Genomic DNA, 22,273 nt, shown 5'->3' on the forward strand with positions numbered 1-22,273 from the left:
AAGTTCGGTGGTCTTTTGTTGTGGTACCCTGAGCATCTTATAAGCCAAATGTTCCAAACACAAAAATAGGCAGTATTTAGTCCAAATAATTCTATCAATGAACCACCCAGTTCGTTGATTATACCATAGATCAATCCATTGCTTGACCTGCAAGCTTTGAAATTGTGTCAGTCTTATTTGCCAGGGAATAAGATACCACATTGCTTTCGTAAAATGCCAATTCAAAAGAAGATGATGAATGGATTCTATGGCTTTGCCACACAGCATGCATGACTTGTCAGAAATAGAAAATAGTTGTGCAAGGTGTTCTCTTGTAGAGACAATCTCATAGTAGCTTTTCCAAGCAAAGAGGGAGGCTTTGGGGTAGTGAGTGTTGTGTAGGAATGGAAGATTGGTGTGGACATGTGGGATTTGTATGTTGAGAGATGAGAGTCTGATACATGGACTTGACCGAGTGCTTACTATTTTCGTTTAAATTTCACATAAGTTCTTCTAGTTGACTTCTAGAAAGATGAATATTTTGGATGAGTTGGCTGGTGTGATTGTCAGAGAGCTGATTCAACAAGCTTATATACCAAGTCCTAGTATGAGGGATGATGTCGTCTGACACAAATCTGTTCTCGGTATTAGGAGTGATGGCAATAGGAATCTTACTAAAGTATTATCAAGAATTCAAGAATCATTCCAAATGTGTCTGTATTCGTACATGTACCAGTTTGCCACATTAAGTTGACTTTTATACGCTTGAATTTTTTTTTGCATAGATACCTTAACCAAAAAAAGCCTTGTTTAGGAGTAGAATTCAGAACATTTATGGATTGAAATATTTACCTATTTAGCTGCTACGATAAGAGAGAAGAGGGGTTAGTAATAATGTTCCAAATGGTTCTACTCTGATGAGCATTGTTGTTGAACTCCATGTTTCTTATACCTAATCCCCCACCTCTTTTAGATTGGCATATGAACCCCCAGTTTTGAGATAAGGAGGGTGCTTTTTACCTGGATTTGTGTCCCACCAAAAGTCTCTTTGGAAAGCATTGATCGTAGAACTTTTTGTGGCAACAAAATGGTGCTCATATGGAAGGGAGGTATAACAGGGTACAGTATATGGATTTTGTGAGCACAGTTACGGCTGCCTGAGAGTAATTTACTCTTTCAGCCTGAGATTCTATAGTTGAGTATATAGATTAGTTCCCCATCGCCAACAACAGATGAGAAATTTTTCTGGGGGTAACTATTTTTAAAAATTTGAACTCCATGCCCACTTGTACAGATATTCTAGCTAATTAAGGGTTTATTCTTCCTGGCCGGTTTCAGGAAAGCCACTTTATGAAATTCCGGTAATGCTGGTCTCACCCACTTGACCAAACCTTAACTTTTGTATGCATTGTTCACAAAATTTCAGGGTTTGTCATCTCAGATTGGGAAGGGATCGACAGGATTACTCCCACACCTCATTCAAACTACACTTACTCTATTCAAAGAATCTATTAATGCTGGTGTTGACATGGTCAGTATTGTGAATGCTACTTTAACCAGTTTTTTCTACAAATATTTAGGGAAAGATCTTAACATTATTGTGTAATTCTTGATGATACCTCTACTGCCGGGTACATGTTTTTGTTAGTTTTTCCGCTTAGAAATGCTTGTCCCAGTAGTAGTAGTAGTAGACTAGTACGTAGTTATTAATGACATTCTTTGTATGTATAATAGTTAGCTTTCCAAACGGACTGTAAGATTTCTTGGTTCAGGCCTGATTTAAAGTCTTCCAATGCTGCAAAAGTCTCTAGGACTGTAGTGTTTCCCTGTGTTTGGTTGGTTTTTATTTACTTCATCAAAATAAATGTTAGTTTCCCTATGTTTGCTATCAGTGGATCCATAAGCTCAAAATGGAAAGAGCGCTCACTAGTTGAGAGGTTGATGGTTCGAATCCATCTAGGTCTAATATCATGATACAAGAAAAGTGTCTTTTATCTTTTGAGATGTTATCCACTTCTCTTTTTGTGGACTATTTGTTCTCTCATGTCAGTTCATGATGTTGTCCCACCATATGAAGGTGGCCTAACAAATGCAGGTTTATAAACAGATGTTATGCATATGGCAAAAGGCAGAAATGGGAAGTACAATCTATACACAGATGTACCAAGGGCTGTTAGGGGGGTTGGCCAATTGTCTTAATAGGAAACACATCTGTAAAGATAGAAACAGAAGTGAAGAAAAAATGCATGCCACATCTTAAAGAAGAAGGCGAGAACAGATCTGACAAGAGTACTAAAAGCGATAGCGCTACAGAGGAAACCAAGTCACAAGAGCAAACTAATTTCAAGTAATGCAAAGGTTAGTAGCAGCAACGAAGAAGAGCCTAGAGTGTACCAAGTCTTCCATATATTTCAAAGAATCAATGACAGAAAAAAATTATATTTCAACGACGGAAAAAAAATTAAAGGGGCATTAATAGAAACATCAAAATGGCGAAATACAGGTCTATCTTCCATAGTAACTACCCAGGTTAAGTATATCTATATTAAGAGATCTTTGTTCTGTTGACACTCAAAACCTCATATTATAATCAATATTGCCATAAGCCATGTTTTATAATGAAATAAGCACAGAATAATTCTTGAGAAACTGATGGTTCATCCACAGAAAACAATTAGTAAGTTACAACTAACTATTTTATTTTTCTATCCAACAACTAAAACTAATCTGGATAAACATATTGTAGGTTCTGCATATTGATCGGAACCGATCTAGCCCACCTGCCCAATTTTCCTTTCAGAATAATTTCCCACATTGCTGCTTCTGGCCATCTAACAGACTGCCAATCTCGCCAAACCGGAGGTAGTGGAGCAATATCCTTGAGCACAACTGGCACAAAATGTCCTTTGTTTATGTGGAAAAATGCAATTATCCGGAACATTTCTTCTGGACCTGTCCTCAACAGAAAGTACGTGACACCTAATTGCCGCGGCGCTATGGTGACAAAAACATAATTAAAAGCACTTGCAACTAAGGAACCCATATCCGGGAGATCAAGCCATTTTTTCTCATTCATTATAGAAGACTTGGTACACTCTAAGTTTCTTTTGTGGTTTTAAAACTCGTCATTACCGTGCAACTCTATGTAGTAATCTGCATACTGCATCAACTCTTCCAGCATAAGACCCCTTACTGTCCGCCGTGCTAAATCATCTGTATATCCTAGCAGTGTAGTTATGGATCTATAACCACAATGCCCATCCGGGGTTACCTCAGCCAAATCTTTAATCATATCGCAGATCAAAGAATTAAAGTCACATAAAATATTTTCCCACTTATGCTCGTTTCCATATTTTTTAGAATTATCTCTGACCTAGTATTTTTTTTTTTTTTTCTGTTTCTCTTTATGTTCTCTTTGGCCTTGTTAATGAGTTCTTGAAAGCTAAATAAGTCAAGGTCAGACGATCCACTCACTTCAGGATGAACATCTTCATTTAAATCAGGTAGTCCGCACATGTTGGTTAAAGAATTGGGACATGCAGCTGCTTCACCAATGTTAGAATGAACATTTTGGTCGTTGCTTGTGCCTTGAGCAATATTTGTATCACCTTGTTCTTCAAATAAGAAATGAGTATGAGACAAGTTAAAATGTTACTCAAAAGTGAAATAAGATCAATCCAACCAAAAAAAATAACAAACCGAGATATACACTATTACTACATAACTCTCATACTAAACTACATAAAACAAGCTGCTAGGATTGCCATTTAGAACTGAAACACCCATACATAGAGGAAATATATATCAAAAGTATCAATCTAGTACGGAAGGCAGTAAAGGCCGGGTTGAATCAATGCGTTAAGAATTAGGATCAAAACCCACATATACATAGAAGTTATTCTGATCATTCAAAACAAACTCTTATTATATAACATGCAAAAAAGGCATAAAACAAGGAGGAAAACAGAGACTTGAACAAACAAACATGTCAAAAAAAGAGAACTTTTATGAAAAAACAAGTCCTAAAATTTGCCTTTCAGCGGAAATTTGGGCCAACTATCAACATATCATCCACATACAGCAATAGCACTATGAAATCCCCATCTGGAAATCTCTGAACAAACGCACAATGATCGGAAGCAGACTTCTTATATCCTTGCTTTTCCATAAAGGAGTCAAACTTTATGTACCACTGTCTCGGTGCTTGCTTCAACCCATACAAGCTCTTTATCAGCTTGCATACTAGGTGCTCCTTGCCTTTGACCTCAAACCCCTCTGGCTGGTCCATGTAGACATCTTCTTCAAGGTCTCCATGAAGAAAAGTTGTCTTAACATCTAGCTGCTCAACCTCTAGGTTCATACTTGTGGCAATACCCAATACCACCCGGATAGAAGTCATCTTCACTACAGGAGAGAAAATCTCATCAAAGTCAATCCCTTTCCTTTGACCGAATCCCTTCACAACAAGGCGAGCTTTGTGCCTTAGGTGAGGATTGTTCTCCTCATGCTTGACTTTGTATATCCACTTATTCTTGAGAACTTTTCTCCCTGTGGGTTTCTCAACTAACTCATAAGTGTGATTCTTATGCAAAGAATCTATCTCGTCATGCATGGCCTTCAACCACTTTTCTTTGTCTGTACCTTCAAGTGCCTCTTGATAGTACATAGGTTCTCCACCATCCGATAGTAGACGCGATGCGTATGTGGTGGATACCTGGTTGAAGCTAGTCTCCCTCCTCACGGACCTCCTTGCCCCATCTGCTGGTACCTCAGGAGGATGCACTTCTGCTTGCTCTGGTGGTGGTTCATGCATCTCATCTGCATCTTCTATACCAATAGGTTCTATCCCATCATGAGCAATAGGATTCTCATCATGAGCTTCAAACTCATGGTTCTCTGCATTCTCAATGCCTTCTGCACGTTCCACAGTAGGAACTTCTGGTTCTGAATCAACAAGATCATTGGTGAAAGCCTGTAGCTTCTCACCCTCCTCAAAGTCTGCTATGGTTTGGTCTTCTAAGAACACAACATCTCGACTTCGGATTACCTTCTTGTTAATCGGATCATAGAGTTTGTAACCAAACTTTTCATCTCCATAACCCAGAAAAATGCACTGCTTGGCTTTGTCATCAAGCTTGGATCTCTCATCTTTCGGAATATGCATAAATGCCCTGCATCCAAATACCCTCAAGTATCCATAATCAACATCTCTGCCTGACCATACTCTCTCTGGATAATCACTATTCAGAGGCTTTGCCGGCGACAGGTTGATCACATGCACGGCTGTACGCATTGCTTCTACCCAGTAGCTTCTAGGTAGCTTAGAGTGAGATAGCATGCATCTCATCCTCTCTACAATGGTACGGTTCATTCTCTCTGCTATTCCATTCTGTTGCGGTGTCTTAAGAATAGTCTGCTCATGACGAATCCCATGACTCTGGCAATACTCTTCAAATGGCCCAATGTACTCACCCCCATTATCTGAGCGAATACACTTCAACAACTTCCCAGTCTCTCTTTCCACCATACTGTGGAATTTCTCAAACACGCCAAGTACTTCATCCTTGGTCTTCAGACTATAGGCCCATATCTTTCTTGACGCATCATCAATGAATGTCAAGAAGTACGAAGCTCCCTGGTAGGACTTTACTCTCATAGGACCACATAAGTCTGTGTGCACTAGTTCAAAGACAGTGTCCTTTTTGTGAGATGGGAATCTTTGGAAAGACACCCTGTGTTGCTTTCCTACTAAACAGTGAGTACATGTATTTAAATGTGTACCTTTAATGTCCGCACGGCCTTTTTGCTTAGCAAGAACTTCCATCCCTTTTATGCCCATGTGACCGCGGTCTCTTGTGCCACGTTCGGATGAAGCTTCTTCTTCGCGCGTTAAATACGCTTTACACAAACTAGCCTCGTGTTTTGTAAAGAGAGCAAGTTTTCTTTCCTCCGGCTGCTGAATGGAACCTCGCTTTCGGTTCCATACCCGCTACCAAACGAGTTTACAAAGCCATCGTCATCTAATTTCCCAGCCGAAATTAAGCTTAGTCGTATGTTAGGGACATGTCTTACATCCTTGAGTGTCAAGGTGTAGCCGACATTGGTTTCTACATGAACATCTCCAATGCCTATAATCTTCGAGACTCCACTGTTACCCATCCTTACTTCACCATATTCACCACAGCTGTAGGTAGTGAAGAATCCCCTGTGCGGTGTGACGTGATAGGATGCTCCTGTATCTATCACCCACTCTGTATCCTGACATGAGATACTAAGACAGCACACACCACAATCTGACACAATTCCCACTAGGCCATCGACTAGTGCGGTAGTATCTCTGCCTGTGTTTCCGTTCCTCTACACCATGTCTTCATGTACACAGTTATTCTTCTCATCCCTCTTCAGTGTTCTGCACTCATATCTGAAATGGCCTTTGGTGGCACAATAGTAACATTGCCTCTCTGCCTTAGGAGTTCTAGCTTCACCTCTAGATTTACTTCTGTCATCACCTCTAGAACGAGATGGTTTTCTGTTTCGACCTCTCCCCCGTTTCTCTATGAAAAGGATCTCTGAGTGAGAAGAGCTGCTTCTTGCACTCCTTCTAGTCTCCTCATTCAACAAAGACGTGGTAGCCATCTCCATGGTAACAATTCCATCCTTAGCTGCTCCATGTAGAGAAACTGCTAATGTCTCCCAACTTTCGGGTAGAGAGCCTAATAGAAACAAAGCCTCAACTTCGTCTCCCAAATTGATCTTCATCAAATGCATCTGATTGATGATATTATGTACTTCATTAAGATGCTCAAACATTGAAGAACCTTCTTGGTACTTCGTGTCTGCAAACTTCTTAACGACTAGCACTTTGTTTCCACCCAACTTCCTCTCATAAAGGTCTTCGAGTTTCTTCCACATGCATCAAGGTCAGTAGTCTCTTAGGACACATGGTGAAAGACACCGCGTCAATCCATCGTCGAATGTATCCAATCGCTTTTTTTCGTCAAGCTTTTTCCACTTTCGGCCTCATCAGTCTTTTCTGGTTTTACTCCCTCATTCTCAATGGGAAGTGCCAAGTCCTTGCAGTATAGCAAGTCTTCCATCTTGGCTTTCCAAATGGTGTAGTTCTTCCTATTCAGACTCATCATGCGAGTGTTCACGGAATGGTCTATCTCTACAAGTTATTTAACCTCAAATCTTCTCTCAGGAATTTCGTCAAACACCTTCTGACCAAGATTCGGATAACACCCTAGGCTATTCTAACCTGGCTCTGATACCACTTGTTGGGGATTATACCAATACCAATCAATTCCCCCACTACACAGATAACTTGTATTTGAACACAATTCCACTCCGGACAAAATCTAAATATCAACTACAACTTATACTAACATGCCCAACTCGCTAAACAACTATTAACAACAGATAATAATGTAAAGCAGTAAAAGCAAACCACAACACAAAGATTTACCGTGGTTCGGCCAATGGTGCCTACTTCCACAAGAGATAGTTCTTTATAAAGTGGGAAGGAAGATTACAATCTCTCCTTTCAGTCTCTCACCTTACTAGATCACTCTTATCTCTTTACAGGATTGTATCTCTGTAAAGGTTATCTCTCAATCTTGATAGCTTTCAAAATTGGGTTTCTCTCTCTTTGTTTTAGTCTAGATTCCAATTCTTCTGACTTGGTTAGGTTTTTCAAAACCTTGATTTTGGTTTTTATCTCTAAAAACCAAATTTCGATTACCGTTTAGCGAAGCCCACGAAAATTAGACTGGCGGGCGCTGTCCCTTTTTAATTTGGTCGCCCCTTTGAGCTCGGTCGCCTAACGTCTTGAGTCCGAAGCGCTGGTCGCGCTTACTCGAAAGTGCAGGCGCCTCGACATTTTCGATGCCGAATTCGCTCCGTTTCTCTCCTCATGTGAGGGATAACTCCAACAAGTATCCTGCCTGAATTCATTCCTAGTCCAGCTAATAAAATGAACACCAATTACATGCTTGTTTTGCTGACATTGGCGTCCCCAGCAAAGAAGCAACTAACCAAAAGAGGATCCGTCTATGCAACATCACCTGGAGAATCGCCTACTGTGAGAGGGATGTCACTAGCAACGGACTTGCTATATATGTCGTCTCAGAGGTCTCCATTGATGAGGGTGATTTCAGAGGATCGGAAGAAAGAGCAGTGACGACTAACAATGACTATGAAACCTTACCGAACACTATGAAGGTGGCTTGTGCATCAGGTTTGGCATTCTTGTGTGGCTCACTTTTACCATTGTTGTCAGTCGTGATTGCTACTGACATCAACAGAGTTCTAAAGCTTGTCATATTAAAACTTCGCTAATCATCTGTTGGAGTTCCTCCTGCGCTAGGTTTTGATCCAATGACTGTTGCTAGCTCCTTAATAGTAATGTAACCTAAAGAGCATATCAATTCATTGGAAATAATTCAGAAATACCAAAAAAGAAGAGACAAATATAGTTGAATTCAGACGTACTTGCTTAATTAACACACTTCATGTTCTGCTCTTATGTTATAGGACAGTAGGGATCACTTTAATGTATTAAGATTATATTGCATACAATGTTCAAGGGAAGATTTATTTGTGTGTATCCATCATATAAGTAATTAATACAAACCAGACAGTTCACATAGAGTAATGAAATAAATAACTGCACAGTTTGAAGTTTAAACATAGTACACAGGAAGAACGTACTCACCATCTCCATCATTGTCAAATAAACAGAAGAAATCCCGAAGAAAAAAAAAATTGATGCATGTACTGAAAAAACTTAAAACTTGCGGTTCCGATGAGTTGAAAGTCTTGAATTTAGAATTTAAGTTTTGAATTTAGAAGAGTTTGAAACTAAAACTGGTTCTAGAGGGAGATTCGAGGCAGTATTGGAAAATATTTGGAGGTCTACCGGTTTTTGAGAGTTTTAAGAGAGGCCACTTACGTAGTTACGTGAAACTTTTAGAAGTTTTAACTTTTAAGAGAGGCAAGACTTTCGGTTTCTAAAACCCTTTTCCATGTGGCTTCACTCTCTCATGGGATAGTGCCATTTAGGATAGAAATTATCCACGTCAGATGTACTATGCTTTAATATAGAGAGAGGTGATATAAAGAAGTCATAAACCACGGTAGAAAGTAGAAACTTTATATACCACTGTTTATGTTTAAGGTAGTGGGGATGTAGAGTACTCTCATGCTGAAAAAAAAAACTAACCATGGTATATGGCCCAACTTATCCCACGGTTTTCATGTAACTGTGGTATATACTAGTAAACCAATGACCAAAGAAATTTCCGCCGTGGTATATAAGTATTTCCCACGGTTTTTGGAAGAACCGTGGTATAAACGTTCTTATTGACCGTGGTATATGTGTCATTCTGCAGTAGTGTCCGGAAGAAGTATCATTCTTCCTCAAAGCGTTTTGGGTGAGCCTGTAAGTAAGCCTCCAACACTTTTATAAGCGTGATTCAATAAGAAATAAATAAACCCCAAAGCAGCTACTAGGTCTGCTACAGACAACCACATGACCCCCCCCCCCCCTTATCTTTTCTCCCACTTTCACCCAATCCACAAACAAATAATCTGCTACAGTCAACCCATCGATATGACATACCTTTCTTATTTCTATTTCTCTTTTTTTAAGTCCCCTGTGTTGTGTTTGTGCGCTTTTTTTTAGTTTTCTCCTGTACAACCTGCTCAACATCTTGCTAAAATTAATTTAACAAGCCTGGGCATTACAATAGGCATAATTTAATAAACTCAAATCAAGAACAAAAAATGCTTCCACCCAAGTCCAGCATATAATTTTTTTTTTTTTACCTTCCTATCCCAGTTGGCAAGTTTTTCTTGAACCATTGTTATCCACAAGTCAACGATGCCCAGGTAGGCTAGACTGTGGTAACCTAATATAACTGGTGGCAAGGGAGCATCGTCACTAAGTCTAAGCGGCACATAATGTATGTCGTTATTTATATGAGCGATTGAGATAATGAGAGTATGCTCCAAGTCTGGTGGAGTTCTCAAAGGAAGGTAAGTTAACGCTTGTTTTGGCGCTAGGGTGACAAACACACAATTATAAACACAAGCAGTTAACCAACCCATGTCAGGAAGTTCAAACCACTCAGTCGGGTTCATCGTCATCGACTTTGTACATTGTAAATTTCAAATTAAGTGTTCGAAAATGGTGAATCCAAACCATTCAATGTACTCTTCTGTATATTCCATCAACTCGACCAACAACCTCTTCCTCACGGTAAACCATCCAGTCTCATCACCATAGTTCAATAATCTTGTTATGGACATGTATGCACAGTGTCCATCCCCAAGGACATCCTCACATGAAACAATAAAGTTGCTAAGCAATGGATTCAAATCTTCTGGCAAAGATGTTTGAGATGGCTTCTTAGGTGGTCTGCCTCTTTTTTTAGGTACTTTTTCAATTGCTTACGTTTCTCCTTGGTTCTTACGTGGTCTGCCTCTCTTCTTCAGAACTTGTTCACTTGTTTTTTTCTCCTCTTGCGTCTGTGCATACTCAAAAGCAGATGGTTCTCTTCTTGTGCCATTCTGATCTTTAGTTGATACTTTCACATGTTTCTTTGAAATTGATGGTCTACCTTTGACATTGAGTTTTTCTTGAGGCTCTTGCATGTGTGTAATTTTTGGATCACCAAGCTCTAAACATTTCTTCATCAACATTAGTTTTTGGTGTTCTGGTAAGCAGTTGAACTTCTTCTTAATTCCTTCCACCTCAGGTGAAATGTCCAGCGACCCTCTTAAAAGTTCCATTGGCTCAAAATCAAGTTGCCACCAATGACAATGTATAGACCTCAAGGGTATGTAACCATCACCAAGTTTTACCATATGTACCAACTCATGAGCACATGGAAGACCACAAGTACGCCTCAAAACACACCCACATTCTTTTTCATAAATGCCAACTTTGTTTGAACGTACAAGTTCTTTCGACAACATATCAATCGCCTCCCTAGAGATAAATCCTCTAATCTCACTGTATGCCTTGTCTCGACTATAATGACGCATAATGTTGCGACTAATATTAAATGAAGCTTGTACACCATTGAGCTGATTTTCAAGGAGGTTATCAATCACATCCCAATTTTGGTACAAATTACCGCGCGAACTCCTCAAATTTCTCTTCAAAGATGAATGTTGGGATTTTACTCTATTGCTGGTGTGAGTGCCGAAGTGCATCACTAAATCAACCCAAGCCACCACAAACTGTTCCTTGTACTTGTTCAACAACTCTTCGACGTAGTGTACCACACGTGTCATATGTGCATATTCATTTCTAAACACAACCAAATTTTCATTATAGACATCTTCAGTAGGTGAACTGAATAAATTACAAACCATTTCGTAGAACTTCTGAAACTCATTGTTTTCTTCAAAAGATTTTTTACAGTTAGTAATCACATTAGTTTGAATGTGTCAACGACAAAGGAGGTGTTTAGCCATGGGAAATACACGCGCCACAACATTCATCAATGTCAAGTCTCTGTCAGTCATAATAACTTTCACACTAGATGCCTTGCCTTCCAAAACACTGTATAACATTTCCAAAGCCCAAACAAAGTTATCTTCCTTCTCTGAATCTAAATATGCAAAAGCAATAGCAAACGTCTTCATTGTAAACGTAAACCCAACAATTTCTAGCAATTGCAGATTGTGAAGATTAGTCTTGTAGGTACAATCAATAATCAACACTTCCGGAAAACACTTGGCCAAATTAATTGATCTTGAATAAGCAAAAAAAAAATCCTTGCATTCTCCTGTAATCAGATTCTCTCTATGAGACTCATAGTAATCACGATCATCCAACATCTTCAATAATTGTTGCATCTGTGATCTCCCTTGCAATTTTGTAAGACGATGTTTCGCTCGAAAATTGTGGATGGTACTTAGGGTAGAAAAATTCTCTAGGCCGTCTTTCCTTTTCAAAGCATTCAAAATTGCTCTTGGTTTAACGCCAGCCTCAGACATCTCGATCACAATCATTTTTTCATCTCGTGTTAGCCTTCCCACAAAAGAATGACCTGTAAGATTTTCAGCAAGACGATGATTATGAGTTCCGCAAACTATTACTACTTCCCATCCCCCTTGATTACGTTGATAACCCTTCAACTTAAATGAACACTTGCACTTTTTCGTTCATGTCTGTCGAGGGAGTTTCATGGATAGATTGTATCGATCTATCTTCTTTGGTTTTTAGGTTTAAAAACACCACCTCTCTCACAAGTTAAAAGCACCCTAGGTCTTCGGCCACTTTCAACGCTATCCGACTTTGCAATGATAACCACAAAACCAATTTCTCTCCTTACCTCTCTGCACCAATCAACAAGGTCTTTTTGATTTTCAAATACTTGTAATCATTTTGTTATAGATTATATTACATCACCATTCGTAAAAACGATATACTAAATTTATAAAAGTGTCTTCAAGTTCTTACTGTTGTAGTTGTAAATGCGTCGGTCATATCCGAACAAACAAAATTAGAGTTTTCTGTCGGGCTTTCTTGCTCTTCATTTTCTAACTCATAATTCAGTTGAAGCAAAGACAATGCATTTGGAGATGCACTATTAATAGGATGAGGCTGTTCAAAGTAAAATTTTATCAAAAAAAATGGTTTAGGTTTCTTATACTCGGTATGCACCTAAAAAAAATAGCACTTTGTTTAATATTGCAAACAAACTCATATTTTTGTTTGGTGTTTGTATCTGTTCATTGTAGTAATCCAAAGTATAATAGTCTTCTACGTTCTCCCATTCATCAAAATTTGATTTTGAATTTTTTTTCTTCATCCTCATCCGGTTGGTATTCATCCTCATTACTTTGGTATGATTGATTCAAATCAAAAGTGGGTGTTTACATGTTTATTGATGAGATAAAAGAATAAGAGGTTATTAGAGAAGAAGAAAAATAAAAATAAAAAAAATGCGGTCTTTTTTTTCTGAATCACGTAGAGTAAATGACTTGTTTTAGTCAATAAATATCTTGGGTACGTCTAATAAAAAAGAAGGGTAATTTAGGAAGCTAAATGTGTCTAAAATTATTATTTTTTATTTATTTTAAAGTTGGGGTACGGGAGTGTTTTGTTGGGTATGTCCAAGATCACCCTAGAATATTATGGAATTTTGGGCCCAATAAAAACATTTTGATGGATGATTCCGTAAATAAAGCATTTAATGTCGGAATCTGATAAACTAATACCGATATTTTTCGTAAACATTCTGCAATTTTTTCAACTCTTGCATTGACCATTTGATTCCTCTAAAAAAAAGTTTTCATAAAGGCACCACCTATTTTACCAAAGACTGCCCACACTCAAAACAAAACCAAACATATCCTAAATTCTAAACAGGCACCACTTGAAAATTGAATAGGCACTACTTAAGATTTATAACTTTACATAAAAGAAATTGTTTAATTTTGATAGGTTTGATTTTTATGTTACGTTGAATTGAATCAATGGTCATTTTCAAATGTTGATAAATTTCATAATGTTAACCACCTTCCATAAAATTGAACGAATGGGAATCTTCAAATGCTTGATAAATTTTATCATAAGGTTTTGCTTTGACTTCAACATTGATAAGGTAGAGAAAAGATTTTTTCTTTAATTCGTAACTTAATACGCGATTCATTTGTTTTTGTGTTAGGGTTCCTCCAAATTTTGATAAATTCTATAATTTAATCATCTTTAATAAAAAAATAAAAATAAAAAAAAAAAAAAAAAACAACAACAACAACAACAACAACAATGTTGGTAATAAATTTTATAAATTTTTCTTGCTTTGATTTTGATTATTGTTAAATATCGTATAAAAAAATGTGTTTTGATTTCAATTATTATAAAATTCTTTTTATTCAAAATTCTAGGATTCGTTTGTTTTTGTGTTTAGTGTGTGGCGCCATTAGTAAAGTCAGTGGTGTCTATATTACGACCCCCAAAAAACTAAGGCTTGTTTTCTTGATCGATTGAAAATTTTGATACCCTTTTTTTCATTATTTTTTATGTTTTTATTTATTTATTGATAATATTTAATATGCAAAGTATGGTCTATATTAAAATTTTAATTGCTGGTATTAATTTTATATCCCTGCAGGGAATTAATTAGGCTTTTTGACCCTGCCTTAGAATGAGATTAGAGAAGTGTTGGTTCTGTTCTTCCACAGTCTATCCAGGACATGATATTCAATTCGTAAGGAACGATGCAAAGGTAGACAAGTGTTTAATCTTATATTATTGTTGTGCAAATCTGCTATATATTGCATGCATTGAGGTTTTAAGTCAAGGATATTACCACTGATTTTTCGCTTTTGCGGGTCGAAATGCCATAAAAACTTCAAGATGAAGAGGAATCCTTGCAAAGTGAAATGGACCAAGGCAGACCGACGGTTGCATGGGAAGGCCATGACGCGGGTATTGGGAAACTTTGCCTTTTGGTGGTCCTCTTGCTGGAACTCATTACATGACCAAGCTAGAGCATCTTCAACGAAATTACTTGATTTGGAGTGCAAAGTGATGTCATCTACTTAAAAGATGATGCTAGTTGAAGTAAGAAAATTTTTCTACACCAACGCACCACACTCCAAATTATTGTTTTATAATGAAATCTATCCTATAGACACAATTCACTTACAGTAAAATGTTACGACTCCTCTTTCCTTGCCACCACCCCATATCTCGTCCATATACCTTACCACTCTCTACCTTACATCTTTCTACATATAAAAAAAGAAGTTTAGTTCCACCCATTTCTAATCCCAATTTTAGCACAATGATTTTTGGTGTAAATTCATCTCTTCATGAAATTGAGATGAATGAGTCAAATCAAGATCAAACACTACTTGCTCATTTCATTCAAACAAATCACATGATACTTGGGAATTTTAGGTTATTGAAAACGATGAAGGAAGGTTCTAACGTTCCTTGGTCGGCATTGTAAAATTCATTGTAGGCAGACTCATATAGTTTTTCAGGTTGCTTTGATAGATCATTTGTGGGAATTGCGTGGGCAAAATTAATTCAGCAATGGTTGATATGTGCTACTCTATGTCACTTTCTTATTTTGGTGCAAGTTTGTTCCACTTATTATTTTGTTATAAGTTATTTTGAACTGAATGTGAAATGGTTTTTTCAATTGAATGTGAAGTATTGCTTTGTTCAGGCTTTCTCTTTAACAGACATGTTTGAAGGTAGCTTATATATAGTGTCTTGAACAACCTGTTCCTGGGCAGCTTATATACGACAATGTATAAGCTGTGCACGACACTATATAACAGAGAAAGTTTATATACGACAATATATAAACTTATATATGACAATGTATAAGCTGTGCACGATACTGTATAAGTCTGTCCACAACTGAAACACACACTTGTAGAGAGAATCATATGTTTTTAACATATCAACACCATCCTTGAATTAGAAATTATTCATAGTGATAAAAAAAGTAATTAAATTTGGTTATTTGCACATGTGGCAAGTTGGGGCAGCTTGGGCAGCTAGTATGGAGTGATAAAGCAAATCAAGCTCTATATTTGACCCCCAAAATGGAGTGTGGTGAGTTGTCAACTTGATATAGAGTATGGGTTGGTATGGAAAATTTGAGTTGCCCACTCTACACGTAGGACAATAGAATAGCATTGAAGATGCTCTTAGAAGAGGTATCAGATTTTTTTTTTTCTTCCAATTGTCTTCTGATCTTTTTTAGGATTCAATTTTTTTATTCCGAGAGGAAGCAAAATAGACATGAACGATACGATACGAATCTGCCAAAGAACACCTTGAATGTCATCAAGAAAATTGACAAGGTCAAAATGGATAGGGAGGCCTGGAATTATGAAATTAGGTTTGTTCTCCACCATCATATCTTTCACTCTTTCAGTTATCTATAACCTTAAAAGATTTATTTAACAATTTCTTAAAAACGTAAATGACAGGAAGAACTGGAAGGGGGGAAAGGAGCGGAAGGAAGCAAAAGAGGAGTTAGAACACATCAACCTGGTTATATATATTAGAGCGCCAAGTGCTTCTCTTACTCTTCCAAAACAGATTGTCAGGGCTCCCTACCGCAAACAGCCAAACAGAGAATCGTGCCATGCAGGAAGAGTAAACTCTGTACTACATCTGCTCCTTATTCATCGATTGTATACTCAAGAAGTTCTAGGATTTTAGAAGCTTATACGGTTATACTTTTAGTATACCAACTTTGGTATTTCTCCTTCTCAGTTTATTATATTACAAATTCAAGTACTTAATTTTCTCGAGTACTTTTCTCTAAATTATCATTATTGAGTTCAGCTGTGACATTACTCTTTTAGTATTTTGGTAGTTTTGGGAATTAAAACCAAACGACACTAGGGGCGACAGCAAATGCGTTCCCAGCATCAACAGTGCCTACCTGCTTCCCGTCCTGCATCTCCATAATGTCTTTCTATATTAGCCATGTCTATTGCTATTTTATAGCATTGACTTGTGTTGCGTTTGATTGCACAAAAAATTTCCATGGCTAGTTCTCACATGTTATCTACAAGAGTAACTAGACAACAAATTATCAAGAGAAGAAACTTATTCTCTTAAATACAAACTAACAAATAATTATTACTAATGGTGAAAGAAATAATTGTTTAATCCATTCGATGATTTGAAAATGTGATTACATACCCTATTTATATATTACTCTTGCAACATCCCCATTAATGTTTAACTCCTACATTAATGCAACACCTATTAAATCTAAGAAAACATATGGTCTTTAACCACACACAATTAAACCGCATCATTACTGAAAAGAATCTGGCTTATTAACTTCTAACAGCCCCCCTTAAGCTAGACTTATTTCAGTCCCATCAAAGTCTTCATCTTCACGAATAGATCCTTCTTCAGCGGCTTTGTGAATAAATCTGCCGTTTGATCTTGAGACTTGCAGTATACAACTTCAACTTCGCCTTCCTTGACCAACTCGCGAATAAAGTGATACTTGATCATTATGTGCTTACTTCTTGCATGAAACATTGGATTCTTGGAGAGGGAAATAGCATCTTTAATTTGTTGTCACACAACATTTCCATAGCTTCTACTTGCTTCAAGTTCAATTCCTATAGAATCCATCTCAGCCACCTAGCTTGACAATCGGCGGAAGCAAGAGCAATACATTCAGACTCGGCTATAGAGAGAGCCACAACTTGTTGCTTCTTTGAAGACCACGAAACACTAGCTAGATCTTATGTTAAAGACATACCCGGATGTGCTTTCGCAATCTTCAACATTTCCAACCCAATCACTGTCACAATATCCAACCAGCTTTGGATTTTCAACACTGAAATAATGGAGACCATGATGTATTGTTCCTTTCACGTACCTCAGAATTCTTTTTCCAAGCTCCAAATGAACATCTCTAGGGGCCTCCATGAATCGGCTAAGAAAGCTTATTGAATATGTGAGATATGGTCTGGTTGTGGTCAAATATATAATACCTTTGACAAGACTTCGATAAAGTGTTGGATTTACCATTAACTTTCCATCACTTTTACTCAACTTCAAACCAACTTCCATTGGAGTGCTAATTGGTGTAGCATTCTCCATTCTACACCTTTCCAGCAGCTCCTTTGCATATTTCTTCTGAGAAATAACAATACCATCTTCCTTTTGTTCTACTTCAATTTCGAGGAAGAAATGAAGTAAACCCAAGTCTGTCATCTCAAACTTCTGCATCATGAAGCTTTTGAAATCTTCAAACATCCACACACCATCCCCATTAAAGATCAAATCATCAACATATATGCATGCAAGGAGAATCTCACCCTGTGAATTCTTCTTGGTGTAGAGAGTGTGTTCATATGGGCAATTGAGAAACCCATTCTCCTTAAAGTACTTGTCGATTCCACTATATATACCAAAACCTTGGTGCTTGCTTTAGTCCGAACAAGGCTTTCTTCAATCGGCACACCTTAGCTTCTTCATTTTTCTTCTCATAACCGAGAGGTTGATCAACATAAACTTTTTCTTGCAAAACACCATGTAAAAATGCTGACTTCACATCCATCTGATAGACTTTCCACTGATTCTGAGCTGCTAGTGCGAACACTATACAGATCGTGTCAAAACGTGCAAGGGGGGTAAAGATTTCATTGTATTCAATTCCTTGCTTCTGCTTGCCATTGGCTACCAATCGAGCTTTGTACTTTTCAACACTGCCATCCACATTCAACTTGGTCTTGTAGACCAATTTCACACCAATGGTATTCTTGCTTTTGGAAGTTCAACTAGGGTGTAAAAAAGGCCATCAAGCCCTCGGCCCGACCCGGCCCATGGGCCAAAAAAACCCTCAAATTTAAACCCTTTTGCAATTTGAAGGCCAACCCTCACGTTTCGAGGGGAGGGTAAGGGCCTAGATGTGAAAGCATGAAGGCGGCCCTTAGCCCAACTCTTAAAGGCCCTCACAACTTTTCTATGTAATTTTATTTATATTTTGTTAGAAAGTACGTAATTGTATAAATAGCAAAATGAAAAGTATGTTTTACATAAGTTAGTGTTTTATGTAGGCTCTTCCAACGTTACATGAAAAATCTAGTTCAAAATAACAAATTGTTCCATTATCGGGATATGACCCCGGGTCACTTCTCTATGTATAAGTAAGAATAAAATATAAATAAGAGTGATGTGATATGATCATTGGTATATGGTAATGAAATTTTTAATCAACTTCAACTAATCAAACACAAATTATTCTACAACCTCCTATAGTACAAAATATCCCGATATATCGCGATATTTGGGGATATCTATCCAGATTTCAGAGAAAGATATATAAATATCACGATATGTTCAGAGATATATACGACTGCAAATATCGGTAATATTTTGACGATATTTGCGATATTTTACGATATTTTGTGTATATAACAATTTTATTTAATATTTACCATTATATTTCAAATAAATATAAATAATGTATCATAATATAGCAAGAAATATCCACAATATCCACGATATTTGTCGATATTTTTTATATATCTACAATATTTGCATGTGAAACAATGTCAAATATCCCCAAAGAGGAGGATATATCCACGACACATATCCAGAAATTGAATATCGATAAATACCCATATCCTAATATTTTGTACTATGCAACCTCTAACACCACATCATATTTTTGGTCTCATTTACATTTATTATTGATTCATAGAATACATCATATCGACACATAAAACCTAAGAATGAAACTTTTGAATTTTATTTTCTTACAAATTTTAGCCAAATTATTAATTAAGTACATTAACCAAAGTCAAGATTAAGAAAACCTATTATTTAAACATGATAATTAATTTATCGTGTATCAATTTAGCAAGATTATACTGTAAATAAAGAGTTTAAGAAAGTAATCAAACCCGACCCTCTAGCACGGCCCTCAATTCTCTAAAGAGAGGGCTGAGGTGAGGATTAGGGCTTTACAATTTTAGCATTGGCCCTCACTACATGAGAGGGCCGGCCTTCATGGTTTGAGGGCCAGGCTAGCCCGGCCCGGCCCGTTTTACACCCCTAAGTTCAACTAACTCCTAAGTCTTGTTTTTCTCAATGGACTCAATCTCTTGGTCCATAGCCTTAATCCACCTTTCATCTTTTCTGGCCTCCCCAAAAGTAATTGGATTGGTATCTACGAACAAAACAAAGTTCATACCACCATAAGCAATCTTAGCGTATTCACTTGACAGATACCTCTTGGACAACTGATGTAGATGGTTAGTCTTCCTTGACATAGTTTTTTCTACCTGCTCTTTTATATTCTTAGGATGTTCATCATCTGATGACGAAGATGATGATGTTAGTGAGGATGAAGGTGAAGATTGAGGACTTGCATGCGTTAAGGAGTCGATCATAATTACTTCTTTTTGCTTTTCTGGCACCATATCAATTAAGCAAAACTGCATTATGTTTTTCACCTTCCTTCCAGCTCCATGATTCTTCTTCACTAAATGTCACATCTCGACTAACAATGACTTTGTTTGTCACTTGGTTGAATAACTTGTATGCTTTGGCCTTCTCACTATACCCAACTAGGATGCATTTCTCTTACTTGCCATCCAACTTCTTCCTTATCTCATCTGGAATGTGTGAGTAGGCAATGTTGCCAAATATTCTCAAGTGGCTAACACTTGGCTTAAAACCACTCCAAGCTTCCTGAGGAGTCATATCTTGAACGCTTTTTGATGGGGCATGATTCAAGAGATAGACGACACATGCAACAGCTTTAGCCCAAAACTTATTAGGCATCCTCTTAGCTTTCAACATACTCCTAGCCAGTTCCATAATCGTCCTGTTTTTCCATTTTGCCACTCCATTTTGTTGTGGGGTATACCGAGTAGTGAGTTGATGCTGGATGCCATTTTCTTTCAAGAAATCTTCAAACTCATTTGAAGTAAACTCCCCACCTTGATCAGAACACAAAATCTTTAGCTTGAAAACATTTTGCTTTTCAACCAAGGTTTTAAAGGTCTTGAAGTACCCAAATGCTTCAGAATTTTGTTTGAGAAAGTATACCCATGTCTTTCTACTGTCGTCGTCAATAAAAGTAAGAAAGTAACGGTTACCCCACAAGGATATTGTATTCATGGGTCCACACAAATCAGTCTGTACTAACTCAAGTAAGTGAGACGCTTGCCATGCTATCCCCTTAGGAAATTAAAAGAGCATATATGATGTTTTCCAAGTACGCATCATTCACATACTTGCATATGACTACCGATCAATCATAGGCATACCTCTCACCATATGCTTTGTGTTCATCGATTACAAAGTGCTAAAACTCAAGTGTCCAAATCGAAGGTGCCATAGCCACGAAGGGTTCTTCATGAGCGCACTCAAGCATACCAAAGAATCATATTGAATGTTCAAGGAGAACATATTGTTCGGGGACATCTGTAGCCTTGTAATCAGAGATTTGTTCATGTCTCTAATTTCACACCGATCACCCTTGAAAAGAACTTCATGGCCCTTTCGAATGAGCTAACCAACACTTAATTAGCAGATTGTGATTCAACTCTGGGACATAGAGAACATTTGATATTCTCTTATTTTCTCCTTTGCTGGATAGAAAGAGAACATCTCCACATCCTTTCGCTAAAAGCCTTTGATCATCACTAATTCTGACTTCGGACTGGACTTTGTTGTCAAGATTGACAAACACATCTTTGTTTCCAGTCATGCAGTTACTGTAACCACTATCAAGATACCAAATGTCAGCTCGAACATCTCCACTTGGTTTGCGAGCAACAAAAGCCATATCATCACCTTCTCTGCTTGATGCATTTTCATGCATGAAACCGGACTCAATTTTTCCTTCATCCTCCATATTCTCTTTGCAATACGCCTTGGTATGTCCATACTGATTGCAATTGTAGCATTGGACATCAACTAGAGAATAGCCTTGTCCTCTTCCTCCTCCTCTATTACCTCAACTCACCCTCTGCCTTGTCCTCTCGTAGGACTGTAGATGCTTGTACTACTATGAGAATTGCTTGTACTGCCTTGATAATAAGATTCATCTCGTTCTCCTCTTTCATGACTCTGAGAACTCCTTCCACTTCCATGATTATATCTTCCTCTAGAACTCCCTCTAAAATAAGTTTGTGATTGAAATGCTTGCTCAATTGGAGAAGAGTTAAACTGCTTCAATCGTAACTCATGAGATTGAAGAGAGCCAATAAGACCATCCAAAGACAAGGTAGACAAGTTTTTAGATTCTTCTATTGCCACCACAATGTATTCATACTTGCGGTTCATACTTCTAAGGATTTTTTTCAAAAACCCTTTGATCTTCAATATTTTCTCCTTTTAATCTCAATTGATTAACAAGAGAGATTACATGGTTGAAGTAATCTTCAACTGATTTAGATTCCTTCATCCGCAACATATCAAACTTGCCACGCAGAGATTGTAGTCTCGCCATTTTAACTTTATCCTCACCTTTGTAGGAAGTATGAAGGATATCACATGCTTGCTTTGACGATGTAGCAGCTGAGATTCTTTCGAAGATAACTTCATCCACAACTAAATAGATAAAGAACAACGCCTTTTTGTCTTTCTTTTGCCTTTCTTTCAACTCAATGAGTTGTTCTGCAGTGAGATTTGCTTGACTGTCTGGCTCTACAAAACCAGACTCGACAATTTCCCACAAATCTTAAGACGCATACAAGACCTTCATTTGTATGCTCCATTGACCATAGTTCTTCCTACTAAACTTTGGGAGTTGGGGTTGTAACA

General features: G+C 37.6%; 2 protein-coding genes across 2 annotated transcripts; both read right to left on the minus strand.

Moving 5' to 3' along the window:
- Nucleotides 1-10,428: 10,428 nt before the first annotated feature.
- LOC147476033 (uncharacterized) lies at nt 10,429-11,358 on the minus strand. Its single transcript, XM_086585613.1, has one exon. It carries the CDS (start codon nt 11,356-11,358, stop codon nt 10,429-10,431), a length of 930 nt encoding a protein of 309 aa, XP_086441739.1.
- Nucleotides 11,359-11,433: 75 nt separating this feature from the next.
- On the minus strand, nt 11,434-11,985 carry LOC147476034 (protein FAR-RED ELONGATED HYPOCOTYL 3-like). Its single transcript, XM_086585614.1, has one exon. The coding sequence runs from the start codon at nt 11,983-11,985 to the stop codon at nt 11,434-11,436; it is 552 nt and encodes a 183-aa protein (XP_086441740.1).
- Between the last annotated feature and the right edge of the window lie 10,288 nt (nt 11,986-22,273).

This window comes from Coptis chinensis, chromosome 9 (genome assembly GCF_015680905.1).
Source record: "Coptis chinensis isolate HL-2020 chromosome 9, ASM1568090v1, whole genome shotgun sequence".
Lineage (NCBI taxonomy): Eukaryota > Viridiplantae > Streptophyta > Magnoliopsida > Ranunculales > Ranunculaceae > Coptis > Coptis chinensis.

Excerpts from the sequence above, each read along its gene's own strand:
- LOC147476034 (XM_086585614.1), bottom strand. The coding sequence starts at position 11,985 with ATGTCTGAGGCTGGCGTTAAACCAAGAGCAATTTTGAATGCTTTGAAA.
- LOC147476033 (XM_086585613.1), bottom strand. The coding sequence starts at position 11,358 with ATGGTTTGTAATTTATTCAGTTCACCTACTGAAGATGTCTATAATGAA.